This window comes from Triturus cristatus, chromosome 2_2 (genome assembly GCF_964204655.1).
Source record: "Triturus cristatus chromosome 2_2, aTriCri1.1, whole genome shotgun sequence".
Classification (NCBI taxonomy): Eukaryota; Metazoa; Chordata; class Amphibia; order Caudata; family Salamandridae; genus Triturus; species Triturus cristatus.
The window spans coordinates 1038816133-1038837958 of NC_140582.1; the positions used below are offsets into that span (position 1 = coordinate 1038816133).

A 21826-nucleotide genomic window follows, 5' to 3' on the forward strand; every position below is an offset into this window, starting at 1 on the left:
CCTATCAGAATATATTGATAAGAACAATTTCCTTGACGACACTCAATTTGGATTTCGTAAACATCATAGCACAGAGTCGGCCCTAATCACAGCCTCGGAAATGATCAGGCAAACTGTCGACCGGGGGGGCAATGCAGCACTTGTGCTGCTAGACCTCTCGGCGGCTTTTGACACTGTAAACCATCAGAAACTCTTGGAAGTTTTGAGGGGGATCGGCGTCACAGGGAAGGCTCTTATGCAATTTAAGTCATTTCTGTCTGATAGAGAGCAGTTTGTGGCCTTAGATAATTTTAGGTCACCAAATTTTACACTACCCTGCGGTGTTCCGCAGGGATCATCTTTGAGCCCCACACTTTTTAGTGTTTATGTTGCACCCCTGGCGAAACTTATTAGATCTCTGGGGTTCTCTGCTGTCTCCTATGCGGATGACACGCAGATTATTGTTTGTGTCTGGAGCTCCCACCGACACTGTGAAGCGTTTCCATTCTTGCCTACGGCAGGTAGGGAAATGGATGGCTTCTAACTATCTAAAGCTGAACTCTAGTAAGACTGAGGTTCTACTGTTTGGGGCTCATGCTAATTTTTGGTCACCAGATCTCTGGCCCCTAGAGCTGGGTTCAATTCCTAAACCAGTGACCAAGGTTAAGAATTTGGGAGTCAGTTCTGACACCAAACTGTCCTTTGAGCATCATGTTAATCAGGTTACTTCCTCTTCCTTTTATACATTACGAATTCTGCGAAAAGTTCTCCCTTTCATTCCTGCCGAGCTTCGTAAGTTGGTGGTCTCAGCACTTGTTCTTTCGAGAGTCGATTATTGTAATGGGCTCTTTATTAATCTTTGTATAAAATGGCTGGCCAAACTTCAGGTTGTTCAAAATGCCGCAGCCAGGCTTCTATTGAACATCCCGAAGTATAAATCAGTCTCTTCGGCATTGAAAGACCTCCACTGGTTGCCAATAAAGAAACGTATAGAGTTTAAGGCCCTCTGTATTGTTTTTAAATCCATCCATGATATAGGACCAGGTTTCCTAAAACAGAATCTGATACGCTATATCCCAGCACGAAATCTTCGCTCCTCCTTGTCCAATGATCTGGTTGTCCCCAAGATAAAAAGATGTTCTTGGGGAGGGAGAAGTTTTCTGGTAGGTGCTGCCAGGCTGTGGAATTCACTTCCGTCTTATTTAAAGCATGAGAACAATCTGTTGGTGTTCAGGAAGGCATTAAAGACCTGGCTGTATAATCATTGAGATATGTGTATTTCCTAGCCAAAGAGTAAGCGCCTTGAAACCCTCGGGTGATTGCTTTGCGCTTTATAAATTGCATTTTCATTTCATTTCATTTCAAGATGGCAATCACCAACCTTGCAGTGGTACATAAAAACATATAAATAGAACTGATTAAATAGGAACAAAAGTGCGCCTTAAACTAGCACTGGCAAAGCCAAAAGGTCTTGCCTTTGGGATATATTGGTTGATGCTTTGTTTATTTTTAGTTCCAGATCGGAGATAAATTGGTAACTAATACAAAAAAAATTGAGTGAAATTAATTGTTTTTTAAGTGGGTGGAGAGGAAACAAAATGGGGGGTGACGTGGAAGCAATGCGAGGGTGCAAGTGGGGGCGGAAGCATCACAGAAGGCGCGTGTGGGGAAGGCAACACAGGAGGCGGATGCTACACATTGGCAAAGAGAGCAGAAGCAAGACAGAAGGTGTATGTGGGAGGAAGCAACACGGAGGGCAGAAGCTATATAGAGGATGGAAGAAGAACAAAGTTAAAATGGTGAAGAGAAGGGATCAAAGGGAACATGGATCGAGGCTAAGGGGGTGTCACACCTGGACCTTTTGGTAGGTTTATCCCCAAACCTTTTGCCTTCTATCTTCCTGACCTGTTTTTTTTGGCTTTAGAACTCGGGCTCTTTACCACTGCTGATCAGTGCTAAAGTGCATACGCTCGCTGTGTAAACGGGGTTACTGTTGGTTATATACAAATTATTTACACATTGCCTTTGTAGTTTAGCCTGACTGCTCCGTGCCAAGCTACCAGAAGGTGAGCACAGGCAAAACTAGGTGAGTACTTTACTCATCCTGACTCGAAGGAAGGGTCCCTACTTGGACATGGTGCATACCTCTACCAACTAGAGATCCCCATTTTTAACATTGGCAGTAAGCGGTGAAGATTTGAACTTGTATTTGTACTTGACCCACAGTAATTGGTGTACATCACTCGTCGAGTGCAGACCATTACGCAACCACATACAGTTTTTTCCCCTTCTCTGGTTTCCTCCTAGATGTATTGTTGATACTGGGACACTAGTTGTTGGACCTGTGAGGTTTTGACCACGTGGAACAACTTCTGGCACCTGCACATCTATATGATGGAGCTAAAAGCCTTTTGCAAAGAGAGGGGGTTGCCTGTGGATAGAGGATCCACAAGGAGGGATCTGGAGGCAGCCTTGTTTTGCTACGAGGAAACAATTTTTTCAGCAACACTACCGGTGGTTTCTGAGGTGAAGGACTTCTCCGAAAGTGAGGGAGAAACCGAGAGAAAGGAATGGTCTCTGGCTTGAGAGCGGAGGCTGAGAGTTCGACAAGGAACTCAGGATGGCTCAGGCCAAGAGGGCCTTAGCCCAAGAAAAATAAATGTGTGTAGTTCATGAACTGAGCATGGCTGGGCTTGAGGGGACAGCCATGAGGGCGGAGTTCAGCTCAGATGGTGGCAGCAAAAGAGTTATTTTCAGTATTGAGGGAGAAGAACACGCACTCAGAGACTTGGTGCCCAGCTTCAAGGAGGGGGTTGACATATACCAGGGGGTTCAGTTTTATGAGGTAGCTCCAGTGGTGCGGAGGGTCCCTGAGGTGGACTGGGGAACTGGCACATGGAATTATATTCCTAGCAGTGGGAGGGACACTCTAATGACTCTAGATGAGAGGAGCAGGGAGAGGGGATCCCCCATGGTAGAGGCTCTGTTATGTGAGTATGGAGACCGCCCAGAAGAGTGTGGGTTGAATGACAGAAACAGTCAGACACTGACTCAACAATCTCATGAGGGTGATGTGGGGTAATTTTGCAAGTCACTGGATGGTGAGATGGAGGGTAGTTTGGTTACCATATGTGAGGGGCTGTGTGGTTTAAAGGTTGGAGAGCATAGGTTCAGTCCCTGTTTTCCAGAGCTATGACAACACCTGGTAGAGTGCAAACTCTGTCCCCCAGGGAACTTGCACTGGAGGCAGAACGTTTTGTGGATTCCAGAGGGTCTGAAGAAGCTTTTGGGGGTGATCCTGAAGGAGGTGGCTCCGGTTTTCCCCAACTGAGTGAGGTAGGGTGGGTTTGTAGTGACCCAGATAGGTCCCAGTGTGGTGGAATGGGTGAGGGGCCCCATATCTTGTCCCTGAGTAGAGGGAGTGAAGATGGGCTGAGTCCCAGGGTGCCCGAAACCCAGTCCCTGAGCCTGGTTGGATCCATGAGTCACCACTATGTTGGCCATGTGGGTACTGTCTGCCTGCTGGGATAAATCTGTGAGCAAAGTAAGTTTAGACACTGCACAGATGGGATCAGCAGGTGAGGAGAAGAGCTCCCAATGGATTAGCTTATAGGGCCCTGCGAGCATGGACAGAGGGATCCAACTGGGTCCAGGAAGGCGTAGAACTGAAGTGTGCCCCTGCTGTTGTGGGCCAGGGTCTATCATCAAACCAGATCTCTTCGTTCAAAATAATAAGCACTTACTTCTCACCCCTCTGTTTGTAAAATCTAGAATGGGAGGTAAATCCTTTGAGGTAGGAGCTATTCAATATTGGAATAATCTACCGCTTGAGCTCTGCCTGAGACAGTCTGACTTGGAGTTCCGTAGGTCTTTAAAAACCTGGTTGTTTAGTCGCTCCGCCTAGATCATAGCTTCTTAACTTGCCCTTGTCTATTTCAGCGCCGGGACACCCCTTTTGGGGTAGCTGTGCCCTTAACAAAATTCATTTAATATTATAATATCCTATACTCTAAAAGACACCGTAAGGTCGATAAGGTCAGAAAAATGATGAAGTCACAATTTAGCTTGCAGTTCATGGAAATCTTGAACGTTCATTCCTAGGGTGACTATGGTCCAGCTCCATACGTGTGCACGGATAAAAAACGCGAACAGTACCGTATTGCTGGTGAACACCTCTAGGTTTACGAACTGGATAACGCATCCATTTTACGAAAGTCGCGGGCATAAGGAGACAGAGCAAGATCGGGATGTTTAGAAGGTGGGAGAGCGGTGTCAAGAACCACAGACTGGGTCACCGGAAAGGAAGAGCACAGGTTTCAGGCGAAAAAGTTCATGGATAATGACATCTAACCTATCAATAATATGCCCCAGTGTGACAAAGATTGGAGAGTGCAGGAAATGTTGGAGAAATGTTACTTTTACATGTTTCAGTGCGAGGTTGGGTAAGTTGTAACAAAAATAAGATGATGGATGGAATGCTTGAATTAATGTCAGCCACTGCAATTGCTTGGGACGCTTTCGAGTCCATTGTTTTTCGACCACTATGCAACTTTAGAGAAAGACCCACCTTATGCAACAAGAAGGAGTGCAAGCAACACCACACATCGTTTTCGCGCCTACTTAGGGCTCGTTAAAAGGATGTAACTTGCGTCCTGTGGTGAACCCGATCTTGCATTCTGGTAAAGGTTAGACCTGGCCTGTTAATTTGAACTTGACTGTCTCTATTGGAGCAGGGTGAAGACATATTTGCAAATGGCTGTGTCCAAATTGACGTGGCATGATGTGCAAAATAACGATGAACTTGGATGCAGTCTGAGTAATTACCAGTGGCGGAGATTAAATGAAGCATTCATCCCATCATTTTTTTTATGTTTTATGATTTAGTGTGACACCCTAAGTGTGAGGGTCATGCCCAGACGTGGGCCCTGTGCTCACTGTGCAACGTGAACCAAGCTACACCTGACTAGAAAGCCCCAATCAGGGCAAAACTTGCATTGGGTTGCTTGTGTTCCGGTTCAGGTAGAACCTGGCCTGGCAGTTCAGGCTGGACTGTTCCTACTGGAGCAAGGTCAAGACCAATTGTTATATGGCTGGGTCCAACCTGAGGTGGCATGGTGTGCAAAATAACAATGCACTAAGATGCAGTACTAAGCAATTACCTGTGGCAGGGATTAATTCAAGCATTGCTCTCAACATATTTTTGTAAACTTCCAAATGGGTAGAGTTGGAATGGTCCACAAGAGACCTAAGGCAAGGTGGGGGCTAGCCAAAACAAGACATTTCCTGAGTGAGGGGTGGTGTTCCAAGGGCACTAGAAAAAAAATCGGTGACAAGATGGAGGAGGGGAGCAGTTCTAGAGAGACATTGATGAATGTAAGTGTAGCAGTAACCAGCTGGGTGTTCCTGGTGGGTAGCAGGGCTAGGATAGCTGTTGACTTAGTGAGAAAAGATTCAGATGGACATCAATGTGGTGTGGAGAAAGAGGGTCAGTAGGGTGTTATGCTAATAAGTAAGGATATCAGGCAAGTGCTTGAGATTGAGGACTATATAGAGTTTAGAGAAAATATTGAGGTTAGTTTCTAAAGATTGAAACACAATTTCCCCATTGTTGTAGCTGCTGATGTGCACTTCACATACATTTTTATTTTATTAGCACAAAACTGCATTTGTTTCCTGAGGGTTTAAGAAGAATGTTTTGGATAGGGGTAAAAAGAAGATCACTGATTTCTGCAGTGTTTTACGTTTAGTTATCACCAGCAAACAATCTCAGGGTGAGAATTAAGGGCATGATTCGCAAGGGTCATTGAGGCTTTCTTGCAAAGCCCAGGAGGGAAACAATGTTGAAGTTGTTACAATCAGAATTTTGTATCTTGACAGGAAATGGCTTGGTTCGTTTGAATCTGAGAATCAAAGCAGGCAGAGGTGAGTTTAGGAAGCAACTAGGAGATAGAAAACAGCATAGAGAAGAGAAATAGGAAAACAGATTGCTATGTAGCGTGAAGCACATTAGTTTGGGAATCTATTATCGCTGCTTGTTAAGCAGACATGTTAATACAAATAGGACATTATTCATCTGAAAATAAACAACAACCCCAGGCTTTATAATCCAAATACATTTCACTCATCTAAAATTCTTATGCTCAAAATCAAAATTTATTTTGTCTTACCCTCTAACAAAACATTCTACTCCCAACTTTCCGCATGTTCCCATAACTATTCCACACTAAACTATTATCTGAATGCTTTTTAGGTCTCGCCTGAGCCAGCGCATGTGCTGTCTCAAGAGAGACATTTAGTAAGCGGGTTTTGGAAGTACTACCCAGAGGCAGCCGGCCACCAGCTTGCTGTTACGCGCACAAGTGCACACGACGTGCACAGCTGCCATCTGGCTTTAAAGCGCCAGTGCCGCGCTTTTGCAGCAAGCGCGGCCCCGGCGCTTTACCTTTAACCATGAGTAAAGCGCCGGTGCCGCGATTGCTGCAAAAGTAAACAAATAGAAAAAAACATCTATTTCTTTACTTTTGCTATAATCGCGGCACCCTCGCTTTACTTTTAATTTTAAAAGTAAATCGCCGGTGCCGCGATTATAGCAAAAGTAAAGAAATAGATGTTTTTTTCTATTTGTTTACTTTTGCAGCAATCGCGGCACCGGCGCTTTACCTTTAAACATGAGTAAAGCGCCGGTGCGGCAAAATCCTCTACCACCACACACCACAGAATGGACACCCTTTTCCCTCGCAGGATACCGACATCTCCGGGTAAGATGCACATACTGTCTTACCCACCACACACACTTTGTTTCCTCCTCTCAAGTGAACTCAGCCTCTCTTGTTGTGAGGCGCTTTAGAGATCTCAAGTCGCTGTATCCCAGTATATTCACAGGCCTCATATGTGTTTGCATCTTCAGCCGCACTCTGCCTGACATCTCAGCACTGTGCTACCACCACAACCTCTGTGTCTGCTCTACACACTGGATCTTTATTGATTCTCTTCTACCGTGGGGGATAATCTTGTGCAGAAATCTTTTTTTTTACATTTTAAGATGGGAGTTTGACTAGTTCCTGAGCTGGTAAGAAATGTGTTTTTAATCTTATTTCTGTTTCATGAGTACAATTCTATTCTGCATTTAACATTACTATGTATCAATTGTGTAAAGTTACAATTAAATGGTCATGTGGATCATGTCTAATAACAAAGAAATAGATCAAAGTAGATTAATAGCTGGAAGTATTTGGGTACTTCCATGTTTATCACCATTTATTCTAACGAAGGAAACCACATAAACAAATAACTTTCTGAAAAAATGTAAATGCACTGTAGTACTTGTTTAATATGGTTGTTCAGTTCTACATAATATCTTCTTGGTTATATATAAAATAACAAAAATGCTTACAACGCTTTTTTATTATAACTTTTCAACATGCTGCACAGCAGCCACACTGCTCTACACTGTAGCTTGAAGACATCAGCAAAGCTAATAGCTCTGGCTAAAAACGTATAAGGTCCCAACGGCAAGACCTATTGGCTATGCCAATGCTTGTTCAATTTGTTTCTTAGTACATGGTTTCTGACAGCTAAGAAGCACAGACAACTATTTATCCGCTCATCTTTGCTGGATATTCGGAGCATGTGGAGGTCTTTTCCTCATAGTCTGATTTCTAAAAATACTTTCAAAGCTAACCAGAAATTGTTTGATAAATAGCAATGGTGACCCACACAAATATACAACCATCTTTACAGAATCTCTCTGCTGTTCTAGACACTATGCCAACCTGAGACTGGCTTGCAGATGAAGTTTAGAATCCTATGTACAATTTCACCCTATCCTCCTTTTTAGTTGCTCCATACAGTGTTGTTGTTTGGATTATTTCATTTTAATAATCACAATTGCAAGAGGATGTTGTCTTTATATATACCCGTGAGACAAATGGAACAAAAAATGCTTTACAAGTTAAGAGAATACACATAAGGAGCTGGGGTATTGCACTGGAAAAGTGATTCAAGTGATGCTAAAAGTACCTCACTTAAGGGAGAAATTAACCTCTTGGTCAAAGACACAGTTCTAGAACAATCACGGTGGAGTAGCAGTAACAATGTCACTCTGCTACAGGCAAATCAGAAAGAACTAAGTGAGCACAGGAATCCTTTACTATTCAAGGAGCTGTAGGAGCTCCTATTTACGAATTGAAATGCAACCTACAGCAGCACTGAAACAGGACCAACATGCTCAAGATTTGTGTCATTGAGGTAGGTCCCTGTGGGTTGGGAGTATGACAACCTAAAACCAAATAAGCTGAAGATTCTCCATCTGCAGCTTGTGATGGATTTCCCCCCTCTTCCATACAACATAAGATCATTTTAGATCACATTAGAGGTGTTGAGTCCACAGAGACAGTCCATACTAACAAAACCAGATCCAAGAGCAGGATGCTGAAAACAGCGGTGAGTAAGAAGATAAACAGCTACACAGCCAAAAAGTCCTCTTTCTAGACATGAATTTTGTGATACAGCACAGTCAAAGGTTCCTCCTGGAGATAAATTCATGCTGCACCAAAACAAACTAAATGCAACCCGTGCAGCAAAGAAGTTCTCACACAAGCAGACAGTGCCCGAGCCACCTTTGAATATCTAAAATGGATTATAACCCAGGTACCATTGATAAGCACAGTTGAATGATCTATCAGTAGTAGATGTTGAGCATTACTACTTAGGTTGTCCAGCTACATAGAAAAAAGCTCAATTACCCATGTGTGACAGGAGAGCTTAATAGAGCTTGATAGGGTGCACAGCTTTCCCTTCAGTTGATCTGGGCCTCCCTTATACACGTTTTTGCTTTACAAAACTAGTCAGATTTTATGAAATCTTTACAAGGCAAACAATAATACAAGTAAACTTTCCCATCTCACATAAGACAGACTTTTCAAACATTGACAGGTGGGATAAATCAGGAAATTATTCATCAACGTAAAAATATAATGAAAACTAATTGGCCAGAATAAGGTAAATTGGTTAATTTAACTTAATTTACAAAGAAGAGACAAAATAAACTTCTTACCTCCATCGGAGACCGCAGCAGACTGTGAGAAAAAAAGACAGACATTGGGTTAGACAAGACTGAAATAGACACTCGAAGATAAACCATTTGAGTCAGTATGAAAACAATGTTCAGACATGCTCCAGCAGCTTATCAAACAACAAGAAATCTGTAGCAAGTGTCAGGAGAAAAGCAACTAGTCAACAGTTACCCTCTAGCAGCTGCTTACTTCCTCGAGCAGCTCCTCACAGTACATATTACAAGATGCAGACTACCTCCAACTCAGACAACTGATGAAACTTACACATAACCAGCGAAAGGCTGCTGTTCCTCAGAAAAGGATCCATATGGACACTGGGCTATTTTAGCAGATCATACACCTCAAACCATGCTCACACCCTGGCCACTGATTGTCGTCCTTGAGTGTTTGTCTAGATGGGCTTAAAAACCTTCAGTAGAAATCACTGAAACACAGATGTAACTGTTTAAAGCACAGCGCTCCCTTTAGTGGGAGGACATTTTAGAAAGAATGAGAGACGATCACAGAATTCATTCTTCTTTTCGAGAACTATCAAATATAGAATTAAATGCTTTTGCATTTGATTGTTCGATTCACAACAAGTCACAACACACTCTGGGCCAGATGTACAACCGTTTTTAGCGGTCGCAAATGGTAAATCGCGCCGTTTGCAACCTCTAAAAAGGGTTCCATTATGTACAAACCCTATTTTGCGAGTCTGTAACCTATTATGTTGTACATTTGGCCCTCTGTTCTTAAACATGCAAAAACTCACAAAACGTACGACTTTTAAACCACATAGATAAAATCCATTGCACATAATTAAACCAATGCTTCACATGTGCAGTATCCAGAAGAAACTTCTGGTGTGGACTCAGCTTCTTTTTGCATAATATCAATAATGTGTAACCTATACATGAGTAAAGTAAGGTAAATAATGAATAAAAGCCCCCAAAAATGTTTTCTTCTCTCAGACACACGGAATTTCGAATGTATGCCGCTCCTTCTTACAGGTCCAGTGGCATTTCGAATAGGTTGGTGTGATTCTGCCAGCTCAAACTCGACCCATCTAGAAAGAGTGCTCCAAAACAGATGTTAATGTATTTCAAAACTTTTGTAAGTACCCATGGCATTTGCTACTTTGTGAGCGTTTATTACATTTTGCATTGTATATCCCCAACAGCCCTCCCGGCCGCTTCCCCTTTACATTTTACTCATGAGTAAGGTGGATAGTACTTGCAAAAAGTACATATTTTTTATACTTTACTCATGAGTAACTCAGGACCTTTAAGGCTTTATAAATCACACGTATGTTATGCATTTATGCATGCCTGCTTTATGACATTACACAGTCTCAGTTTTCTCCATGTTGAAGACTCCTCTTTCTGGAACACTCTTCCACCACATCAGACTCTCGAAAGGGGCTTCCTTTATTTCAGGAAATGCAGGAAAACTCACCTTTTTTTCGAGGTCTTTGGCTAACCTCCCTTCATCACACTCACGGCGTAAGTTAGAGTCTGGCAGTCCTAGGAACACCAGACCGGTGGTGGAGGTCCAGCCACCGCTGCACCGGCGGTCTGACCAACCTATTAAGACATGGGCGGTCGGACCGTAATTGGACTGCCGGCTCCTCCAGGGAACGGCGGTGAGGCGGTCAGGGGATATGTAATATGCAGGTGGTGCCGTTGCGGCATCGCCATGCATATTAAAAGTCTCAGGACCGCCAATGTTCTCATGAAAGTCTTTCAACCATGAAGGCAGGCAGTGCGGACATAAAGAGGGCTCTTCAGGGCCCCCTGTGCCCCCTCAGCCTGGAGACAACATGTGCCCTCCTGTGGAAAGTAGGATCTGCTTTCATCGCTACCCCCAATTTTTACTTGGTGTCAGTTTAGTTTTGACTTGTGTCTGACTGGTATCTGGGATCCTGCTAGTCAGGACCCCAGTCACTGTGCTTTGTCCCTAAACTGACCATGGTAAGTACTTGTGTACATCCACAAATGGCTACTGGTGTACCCTTGTAAGTCCCTAGTATATGGTATTAGGGTACCTACGGCACAGGTAGACTAGGTGTCTCCCATGGGTTGCAGCATGTATTGTGCCTGTGCTACCCATGGGAGCCCACCTAAACTGTGACTACAGACCTGCCATTGCACCCTGTGTGAGTTGGTGCCTGCATCTCTCACAACAGATATAAGTTTCCTTATATCTGAGGTCACAGCACTTAAAACCTATAAGTCACCCCTACGGCAGGCTCTTCTGTCCTGAGGGCAGGGTGCTTGGTTATAAGTGTAAGGGTGCCCCTGCATGAGCACGGCACCCTTATAAACCCTGGAGTCAATTCTCCAGACTTTGTAAGTGCGGTCAGCCATGTAAATACATATAGTGGACATCAGTCCTTACGAGATGTCTAGCTATACAGTGGCTGACGCGTGTCACGCGCTCTCCATGCCACTGGAGTCAAGCTTTCCTGGCTGATGAGGTCCTAGGATGCTTGTTTGAAGTTCAGGGAGGGCCTGGCAGTTGGGCTGGACTGTTCCCATTGGGCGCAGGATTAAGACTGATCTGCATATGGCTGGGTTCAATCTGGAATGGCATGGGGAGCAAAACAACGATGGATTTAGGGCCAGATCTCAGTAATGGGGTGAATGTATGACATTGTTCTGCATTCTGTCCATCAATTGTTCTTTTTGCATTTGCACCGAACCTGGTCATGTTTGGTATCAAACATGTTGGAATCATGCCCCAACACCGATTCCAGAGTTGGAAGTATGATCCCATGTACTGGGGGGCTCCCTTGGGTACCCCCTATACTCCCAGTAACAGCCTTTAAGGGTTTGCCAAAGTAGTGCTGTGGCAGACCACAAACACGTTTCTGTCCTCCTGCTGCAGAGCCAAGCTTGAGCTGTGGAAGGTAGAACAATAGGTTTCCTCTCACAGGGAGGCGTAACCACCTCAAAGACAGGACTAAGTGTTTGGGCTGGGGTGGGGGCATTTACCAGCGCCACCAGATTGCTTTGAAGGGCACATTTTGTGCCCTCCTTGCATACTTCAGTTTGAGCCAGTTCAGGGAACCATTGGCTCTCACTCTGTCCCGAAACTGGAGAAAGGACATGGGAGTATTCTCCCCTCTGATCAGCCCCTCCTCTGGGAGGGACCCTTGAGTTGTTCCAACCCTTTCCTTAGGATACTTAAGGGCTTACCTGTGGATGATTCCTTAGATTCGTTTGTGGGACAAAACTCGAGCCTAGAACTACATCGCTCTTCGACTGTTTGGACACTTGGACTTCGCTGGACTTCGACTGGAACCGAGACTGCATCAAGAAAGACTACTGGTGCTCCTGTTCTAATTGTTCTTGGTCATCTGTGCTTCTGTCAGGTTCTTCAACAGACCTGAAGGCATCAAGGACACCCAAAAAAATCTCTGATGGAGTGAAGGAGTCACATGCCATGTATCTGCTGGCACCGCAACAAAGCTGACGGGTCTGCTGCTCCTGTCGTCCTACGGACTGCCTGAAGCTCAGCAACACAGGTGGTGGTTCTGCAACTTCCTCGAGGCCTGACCTGTCCTCTCTGCAATTTTAAGGCCAGTATCCCTCGTCGGAACAGCTGGGAACCCATGTGCACTGCATCAACTTGCCATTGCCAAGGCTTGTTGGCTCTGCTCTCCAGATATCTTCGGGCTAAGAGAAGCTCCAGCATCTCTTCCTTCCAAGGTCAGCGTCCTCACTGCATCCTCTGCACCGTGTGTCTTCATCCTTGGTGAGCTGCTCGAGATCCTCTTGCGACTCCTGTGCTTTTGGCCTGTGGGTCCTTCTGAGGGTCTTCTACTGCTTCAGTTGGCCCTCCTGCCTGCTCTGGGCCTGCTCTGACTCTCCTACTGTTGGTGAGTCCCTTGGACCTTGCTGGTCCCAACGTTACTCCATCTGTCTTCTCCATGCCAGTTGCGGCTACCAAAGCTTGTTGGTACTCCCGCCGGATATCAATCACCTAGTTACTGACATCTGATGTGGGACAGCTCATCCACGGCTCTTGGTCTTCCTCAGCGTCGCCTGGTCCTCACAGCTGCAGCGACACGGTCACCGTCGACTGTTCTGAACCTCCTGACATCAGTGGGCATTGTTTCTTTGTGCCTCCTGTTCATTTCTGAGTGGCAGAGACTCTGTCTCCTCTGCTTGCAGATTATTCACTTCCAGAATCCACCCTTGGATTCCACTGACTTCTTCACAGTCTTCCCCAGAGGTATGTTCTTCTAAGGCTCCCACTGCCGTCTACAGAGGTTTACAACGTCTTTTCACCTGTATGCACCTGGCTTCCCTATGGTAGGTAACTTGGTCCCTGGTGCATCTACAAGTGGAGCAGCTCTCCAACCTTCTGTCCTCCAAGGGAATTCTTCAGGGGCATCTGGGAAGGGTCCTTCTTCTGCAAAACTGCAACCACAACTTACCCATTGACTTCCATTGGTCATGCTGCTGTGTTCCCACTCTGCACACAGCCTCCGTGGGGTTCCTGGGTACTTACCTTGAGTGGTTCCTTGTGCCCCCGGCTCCTATGGGTTTTCTGGTCCAAGTCCCTTTCTCCCTTGCAGTTTGCATTCCACTTTAATATATGGTTTGGTCTCCCCTTGGAGACCACTGTATTTTGTGCTACTTACTTGACTGCATTTGAAGTATGTTTTGTGTATTATGTTGATATCTCTAGGTAGGAGCTATGCCATTGTGTTAGTGAGTGTTGTGGAATAAACAAAAGTATTTTTACATAAAGACTGAATGGTTCTTTTTTATTTAACTCTCATTATTGATTAAACTGGTAAAACAAGCTGCTTAACACTACTTCAAGATAAGCATGAAGCCTGTTCTCCACAGCTACCACTTTGAGAGCTTTCAATGGTTATCAAACACTACTAAAATCAATATAAGGGTTGCCTGGATTAGTGCAAGGTGCACCATATATTAAGCCAGCCTCCTAAACTCCTGTGTGTGCATGCACCCAGGTTCCTGCATGGCAAGGACTTTTGAGTCCTTACCATTGCTGTGCCTCTTTCAAAGGCGCCGCCGCCATTGAAAGGTGCATCGTAGCACCACCGCCACGCCGCTCGCCAGACCACAAAATTGGTTGTAATCTGGCGGGCAGCAGCAACCTCGTGGTTGGCACAGCCGTGCACCACTCCACCACAAGTCGTAATTAGGCTCTTAGTGCTTAGTTACAGGTGTAATCTATTCTTAGCATTACTATTGATACTATACTCTTGATAGAACCTAGCCAGAAGCCTCATCAAAAAGCCATTATCCAGAACTGTGAAATCTGCACTTTAATGACCTTGACATCACCTATCAGTCTACAAGAAGATGGTGGGGTGGGGGGGGGGGGGGGGCTCCAATTACCTGTCTCATTGGATCTTTTGACTGATCTGTTCAGCTAAAGTATACTCTTTCTTCTTCCTATCTCTGCCTGTCAATCTTAAGACTACCCTATGTGGTATGCAGTTTTATAAAAAAAAAAGCTACAAATAACTAACTGTGAAGGTTTTGCAACTCTGGGTCAGAGTGAACATCTTATTGAAGATATAACCAGCAGAGATACAGACATTTTGTTACTGCTTTATAAATCATTGGGAAGATTAGTTATGCCTAGATCTCGAAACGGGGTAAATGCAACCCAGGGGAAAGATACTGAGATGAAGTAAGTTTACATCAGAAATCTTAGTATGAAGGATGAGGAAAGGAGACATTTATATAGCAGAAATGAGCTGTGCCTACTCCAGAGTGAGGAGTCGTTCTAAGACAAGCAGTCACAAAGTACAATCAATCAATGTCATTTGTAAAGTGCGCTGCTACCTCAACAACCCCATGGGGAAACGAGAGGAAAACGGCGGGTAAATAAATGCCTTATTAGAAGCCATTTCTGCCAGAAATTGAAGCTGGTCTCTCTCATTTTCCCATGGGGCAATAACAACCCCTCTATTAAGTTATTGGCCAGTCTGCGCCTATAACACCATGCAATCGTGAGCAAATTAGGCTCATTGACAAAGAAGGGCTAGTGCATGTACTTACCCACACTACATGAGTAGTGCCTAGACCTTTTTTGGCCCTGCATTCCATCAGTCCTGACATAGGCCAGAAGACCCACAGGGGCAACTTGAATGGCCGAAACATGTCAACCTGACCACTGGGTGTTGTGAACCAGTTACTTATCCACTGAACACAGTTTTCTTTCTTTTAATCTTATTCCTTTCCTGGTTGATTGTGTTCAATAAAGTTTCTGGTACAGGATAGGAAACGATTTAATTTGATAAACATCTGAGAAAATGGTATTTCTCTTATTACTAAAGGAATGGAGAAGTAATGCTCTAATAGAGAAACTATCGCTGGATACAGATACTCTGTACAACTAACAGCACCAGTAAATCATGCCCACTTTTTGTCCAAAAATTATGTCATGGTCTGGAACCATTCCGAATTTTGTTATGGCTGTAGCACAGAAACAGTGACGTTAGTGGCGATTGAGCAGCATCTTGACATACCATACAAGTGTGACTTTGTTCAGGTATGGTGACCCCTTGACTGTGTTTTCTACAATTGATCATGGAACTCATTTGCATCTTGACATTCAGACATGGCCATATGCAAATCAGTCTGACCCTGTGCCTCATGGAAACAGTCCAGCCCGAACTGCCAAGCCATGTCTTCCCTGGACCGGAAACACGCTTCCTAGGACCAGTTTCTGGCATTTCAGCCGTCTTCAGCCAGGCTTGCTTGAATCCAGTGGCAAAGTGAGCAAGGGACTCACGTCTGAGCATACCCTGCCAACTTATGGCGAACAAAGCAAAACCAAAGGAAATGATGGCCGGAGTGTTGAACATTGCAAGCACTCACCCCCAGTCAACTGATCTGGGTTTAATCCATCACCGTTCTTTAGCCCACTCTGCCACCCCAGTTCAGACATGGCCATATGCAAATCAGTCTGACCCTGTGCCTCATGGGAACAGTCCAGCCCGAACTGCCAAGCCATGTCTTCCCTGGACCGGACACAAGCTTCCTAAGACCGGTTTCTGGCATTTCAGCTGTCTTCAGCCAGGCTTGCTTGAATCCAGTGGCAAAGTGAGCAAGGGACTCACGTCTGAGCATACCCTGCCAACTTATGGCGAACAAAGCAAAACCAAAGGAAATGATGGACGGAGTGTTGAACATTGCAAGCACTCATCCCCAGTCAACTGATCTGGGTTTAATCCGTCACCGTTCTTTAGCCCACTCTGCCACCCCAGTTCAGACATGGCCATATGCAAATCAGTATGACCCTGTGCCTCATGTGAACAGTCCTGCCCGAACTGCCAGGCCATGTCTTCCCTGGACCGGAAACAAGCTTCCTAGGACCGCATATCCTGCAAGTCTCGTAACATGTTGTCCCACAGATCAGCAACTGGAACCCTGCGGAGGCCCCGGACTTCCTCCCTGCGCAGCGCGTTTGCCTCGGCCCTGCCCCATTTGAGTGTCGCTGTGTGCCAGTGCTGTAATGTTGAGAGTGAGGAGGCCTTCCAGTGCATCGCAATGGCCCAGCAGGCGATGATCATCGCCAAATCTATGAAACGGTTGGATACCTTTTGTGCCACCTTCTGCCTGAATATCCCAAGCAGTCGGAGTGGCTTTGCCCTGTGCAGTATGTTAAACTGAATGGAATTTGGCATTATGAGATACTCTGCGTGGGTAGTGTACAGTACGTTCCCATTCCTTGGGCATTAGAGCTGGACCTTTATCTGTTTTCCAGAGCCGGCGAAAGGGCGACAAAGGGTCAGTCGCCATATAAGCCAAAGCTTTAACAAACCAGGTTACAAGTTTCCGACCCGCTACAATGACATGCATGGCTTGGGTCAACAGGCGATACTCCGGTTCAGTCTCCATGACACTCCACAGGAGTCCCAGCTCAGCTATCAGTGTCCCATGTGCCAAGAAGTGGCCCACCGGTAGGTCATGATCTTCCTGCAACGGGTCAAAGGGTATTAACTCCCGGTCCCTGAATAGGTACCCCACCGAGGACAACTCTACGTCCCTCCAGGCTGCCAACACTTCTCAAACAATGCTTGTGCAGAACTGCGCGATGAAGCTTAGTCTAATGGCCGAAGAGTATGGGAACATGTCCGGCATGAGCTTTAGGCCTTTCTTATAGACACAGATTCTATAGGAGACCCATCTTTCCCCCTCGACGTCGATCTACTAGTCGACGTAGACCTTCGAAGTCATCTCGAAAGACACCTTCCTCCTGACCTTGACTGCAGACTTCTCAAAGTCGACCGAGTCCGTGATCGACGGTGTTTTCACGGCGTCAATCGACGATTTTGTGGCGACGTCGATCGACAGTGATGTGTCAACGTCGATCGCCGGTGATGAGTCGACGTCAAGTGATACAATAATGTTTTCGAAGGTGATCTTGTTACCGTCTGCGGTGGGCTTCTTGATGCCGAACGAGGAGTTCTCGCAGGTGGATTGGCCACCGCCAAAGATCTTCTTCTCGACGTGGAACGTCGCCGTCGTTCCGACCCAGAGGTCTGGGTCGACGGCGAACAGGTCGCCGCTGTAACGCCTCTCGACGTCGGAGTCTTCGATGTTGACCGGGACCAACGCCGTTTTTCAGCCCTTCTTCTGCTGGGGAGCCCCCCCAGAGGCTGAAGACAGAACCCTGGTAGAGGACTGACCCTCTCCTCACCCTGAAGTCCCACCTGATGACTGGACCTGCTGTTTTCTTCGTTCTTCTGCTCCTTGAAGCCGAATCTTCTCCCTGTCACACAGGGTGCGCCTGGAAAAGGTTTTACAGATGGAACAGGAATGGTAAATAATGCACACTCTATGAGGGTCCGTTTTGGCCTTCTTCCTTCCACAGTATGGACACTTATCAAAAAGAAATGGCATTTTGAATGAAAGTGTGGAAATTCCGGTCAGGAAAAGACAGAAAAAGGTAAAGAAAGATCAAAGACGTCGAGTGAGACACTTAGTATTAAAATTGTGAAGTGCTTTTTTAAAGAAAAAAACTAATTTGGTAGAGCTCAATGCTCCAGTGTCCTGATAGCAGGAGCCGGAAAAAAGAACTGAAGTAACTGTCAATGGCTGTGCATCATGGGATACTGGTGGTGTCTGGACTTTCTTAAAGGCACAGCGTCTATTTTAAGACATATAATGGCAACCTATTGGGCTACTCTGTCCTAGCCTTTCATTTCGATCGTGAAAAAAGGAGTTTTGTGAAGGGTTGTTTGCTGTGTGTTAAATACCATAAAAAATTGCACAAAATATAGTATACTGGCTATCTTTTTTCACTTCAAGATGAAGTTGTGGCCGTTATAGCCTAGTTAGTTAGGCTGCATTATTGTCTCTTCTATCTCCGTATCCTGGCACGTGGGCGGGACTGTTCAAGTGCTTATGACTATACATGGAAATCGTGTAGAAAAACAAAGGGACCCAACTGTACTTGTGAGGAAAGTTATCGTTGCTTCACTTGTGGAAAAACCAAAGTTTTCCGTAAAACCCTCACCCACGAGGGTTACCCCTTGGTGGCATGCTTCATCATATGGTCCTTCCTGTTTCACTGCGGAACAGGGTGTGCTACGACCTGACGAACTACGTGGAAGCACTGAGTTATTTCCGACTATGAGAGCCAGGTGATTCTGCAAGGGAGGAGTAAGGTAAAGGAAGGTGTTCGTTAAAAATACCTGGCTAGTGGGTAATGCTGCTTTATTCTGACCCCTAGTCGGTATGATTAAAACAGGAGAAAAAATTAGGACTCAAGGGATTATATTAATGTACCCAAAGCCTAATGGTAGACAGGTTTCTAGCCTACCCCTTTCGGCTATTCTTCAGGACCTAGTGTATGATGTATGAGATACCTAGTCCCACTCCTACAGTTGTTCTACTTACATAAAGTGCATCAATCACACGTGCTTACACAGGTGCATAAATAATTAATACCACCTGGTACTCATATTTTTTTTAATATACTTTTTTACTGAAGCCAACGCTTCATGGTTTTTACCGGCGGGAAGTTCAGCTTGTAGTCACACACTCGCCAGAGCCAGAACTTCGTTGGAGATGTATTTTGGAAGATCGGCTAGGGTGGAAGTGACAGGAATAAGTCTAAATTGCACAGTAAGTGGAATGTTTACAAACTAGTCATTGTTTACATAGAGTGCACAAGGAGTGAATATTTATAAACCAGTCCTTGTTTCCAAAGAGGAGAAAGAAAATATTTGTGCACTGTAGCCAGGACAAAGACCTTGAAATCTCCATGTGAGTTTGTGAAGATAAAGCAAGACGTTTATGTAATAAGCATGTCGCACTTTTGTCATGCCTAATTTATTAAACAGGATTTATTTTGGATAGGAAAGGAATAAAAATGATAAATTGAAATATCTTATGGTATCTTGTGAAAACAAGTGTGGCAATTTGGTCCTCGTTTCATGTTTTAGTTGCAAGAATAAAAGCAGGGATTGGCAAATATGAAAATTGGGAGTCAAGGAATGGATTACTGTACTTTTCAATGAATTATGTGACTGGATTTGGTACTTTACCTAAAACAGCACTCTTAAATGATGTAAGATAATAATGTTACAAATTGAAATTAGAATATTTTGAAACCATGGTTATATGTATGTATGAAATCTAATAGGCTGTGAGCCCTTCACTCGCTGTATATTTAGAGATGACATGACTAGAGTAGTATGTCACACACTTCTAAATCAGACATTCCTTTTGTTCAAAATCCTGCATAAAATTCTTGACTTAATAGTCTTGCTCAAATATTTGAAATAATGGAGAGCAAATGATCAACATATATGGTCGAAATCCTGGCAGTTGGAATACGAATTTTAATGTGGTGTTGGTAATTGGTGTTTTTTCCTTTTAAAAAGACCGCCACTATGGACACATTACTCTATGGTCCAGTTGAAGACTACGTACAAAACGCGTAGGCTATGTAAAGCTGTAAGATGCACTGTTCTTGGAGCACATATAAAGGAATAAAATGGATTGAAATGCAACTGGATTGTGCTGCGTACTGCTTGAACCAATTGCAGTGGAGTGAAAAGTCAGTTCAGTAGCTCAGATTCAGCAGGAAGAAAAAAATATAAAAATATATTTTATATATATATATATATATTTTATCTACTGGCGGTCGCAAGTAGATAGTTATAGTTAGGACCGTGTTTCCATAGGAAATCTGAAAATTCTATTTTGAATAACTTTGACGAATCCTCGCGAATTTTTCAAAATAGGTGGGGCGCTCCGCTCAGCTCCTACCCCTGAAAGTCTCGGGGGGATTCGTGAAGCGGGGGCTGAGAAAAAAGGGGGGGTCCCAAAACGCGTTTTCCCCATGCATTTTTCCATAGGGACCTTTAGTCCAAGGTACAGCCCGAACGGCTGAACAGAATTACTTGAAATTTGGCATAGAGGTAGTCCTCAGGTCAGGGATGTGCCTTTTGGATATCTGGAGTCAATCTGTTCAGTAGTTCCTGAGAAAATTGCAGTTAAAAGTACATATATATCTATAAGCGCGCACCGTGCGCGTACGGTAAGCATACCGTACGCGCACGCTGCCGTGCGCGAGCGTAATTCTTATTGGCTTATCGGTCGAAATCAGGAATATCTGACTTCATCAGCAGAGGATTGCGGTCGCGTGAGTTATAGTTGCCTGCACTAACTATAACGGGGGAATTTCATTGGTTTTTTACGAGAGAAATGTCCAGCTAACTATAACATGTGTGAAACCTATGGTTTTTTAAGTGAATTTGCAAGGTTTTTTAAATGCTAATTCCTAACTATAACGTGTGTGAAACCTATGGTTTTTTAAGTGAATATATATATATATATATATATATATATATATATATACACACATATACACTGAAAAAAAACAAATGATAAAGTAACGTTATAGTTGTGAGAAATGTTCAGTAGCAACGCAAGGCTTTAAACTCTTAGAACCACAGAAATGTATTAGTTATAGTTATCTCAAGTAACTATAACTCGTACCTGTTAGACCTGTCAGCCCTTTGGGTGGTCCCTCCTCATCATTATTTATTTTGTCCCACTTTTGCCTCAAACCCTGTTAGTATTTTTTCCTTTTTGGGAACCACCAGACTTTTTAGTATTGATGCAGATTCAGGGAGCCATTTTATCTACTCCTGGAACTTCTGTCTGAGGGCCTGAAACACAAAATGGTGGCCACCCATTGTCACCTGTGACATCACTGGAACCTACTAGAACCTTCTGCAACATTCTGGAACCCTGTGACAGTTGGAGGCGGTTTGGAATGTTGGGAAGCTAAGCCAGAGTTGACAGTTGGAGCTGGCAGTTGGCACCTGACTGGTGAAGAGAGAGGAGCACAGAACTGAAGGAGGAAGGAGTGAGGCAGCAGGGGTGGAAACTTGTGCCTGGAGTGGGGTCCATAAACCCACCCTTGATACTAGTCCCTACTGACTGAGCCCAGCCTGGAGCCCTGTGTGGGAGAAAGCAAGAAAAACCATCTTAAGGACCTGGACAGCAGGAACAGGCCTTAAAAGTAAAGAACAGCAAGTTCCTGACCTGGTTACTGGTAACTTCTTGAAGTCCGACGTCGAGAAGCCTGGAGACCTGGAGCCCGAGGTGGAGAAGCGGCGCTGACTGGAAAGCAGACGTCGTACCCGGAGCCGCCAGAGGTCGAGAGAGGGCGCCGACGGAGGTCGTGGAGAGTACCAGAGGTCGAGGAGGAAGTCACCCGAGGTCGACTGTGCGGCGTCGACGGAGGAGTGAAGTCCGCCCTCCGGAGTCGCCGGAGAC

At 44.8% G+C, this 21826-nt stretch overlaps 1 protein-coding gene across 4 annotated transcripts in view; it reads right to left on the reverse strand.

The window, feature by feature from the left end:
• Positions 1-21826, reverse strand: part of RGS12 (regulator of G protein signaling 12) — an 881248-nt gene that overhangs the window by 569692 nt on the left and 289730 nt on the right. For all 4 annotated transcript variants that reach the window (XM_085642496.1, XM_085642494.1, XM_085642495.1 and 1 more), the window contains one exon: positions 9035-9056. In XM_085642496.1, the coding sequence (XP_085498622.1) occupies positions 9035-9056 (22 nt within the window). The remainder of the gene's footprint in view (positions 1-9034; positions 9057-21826) is intronic.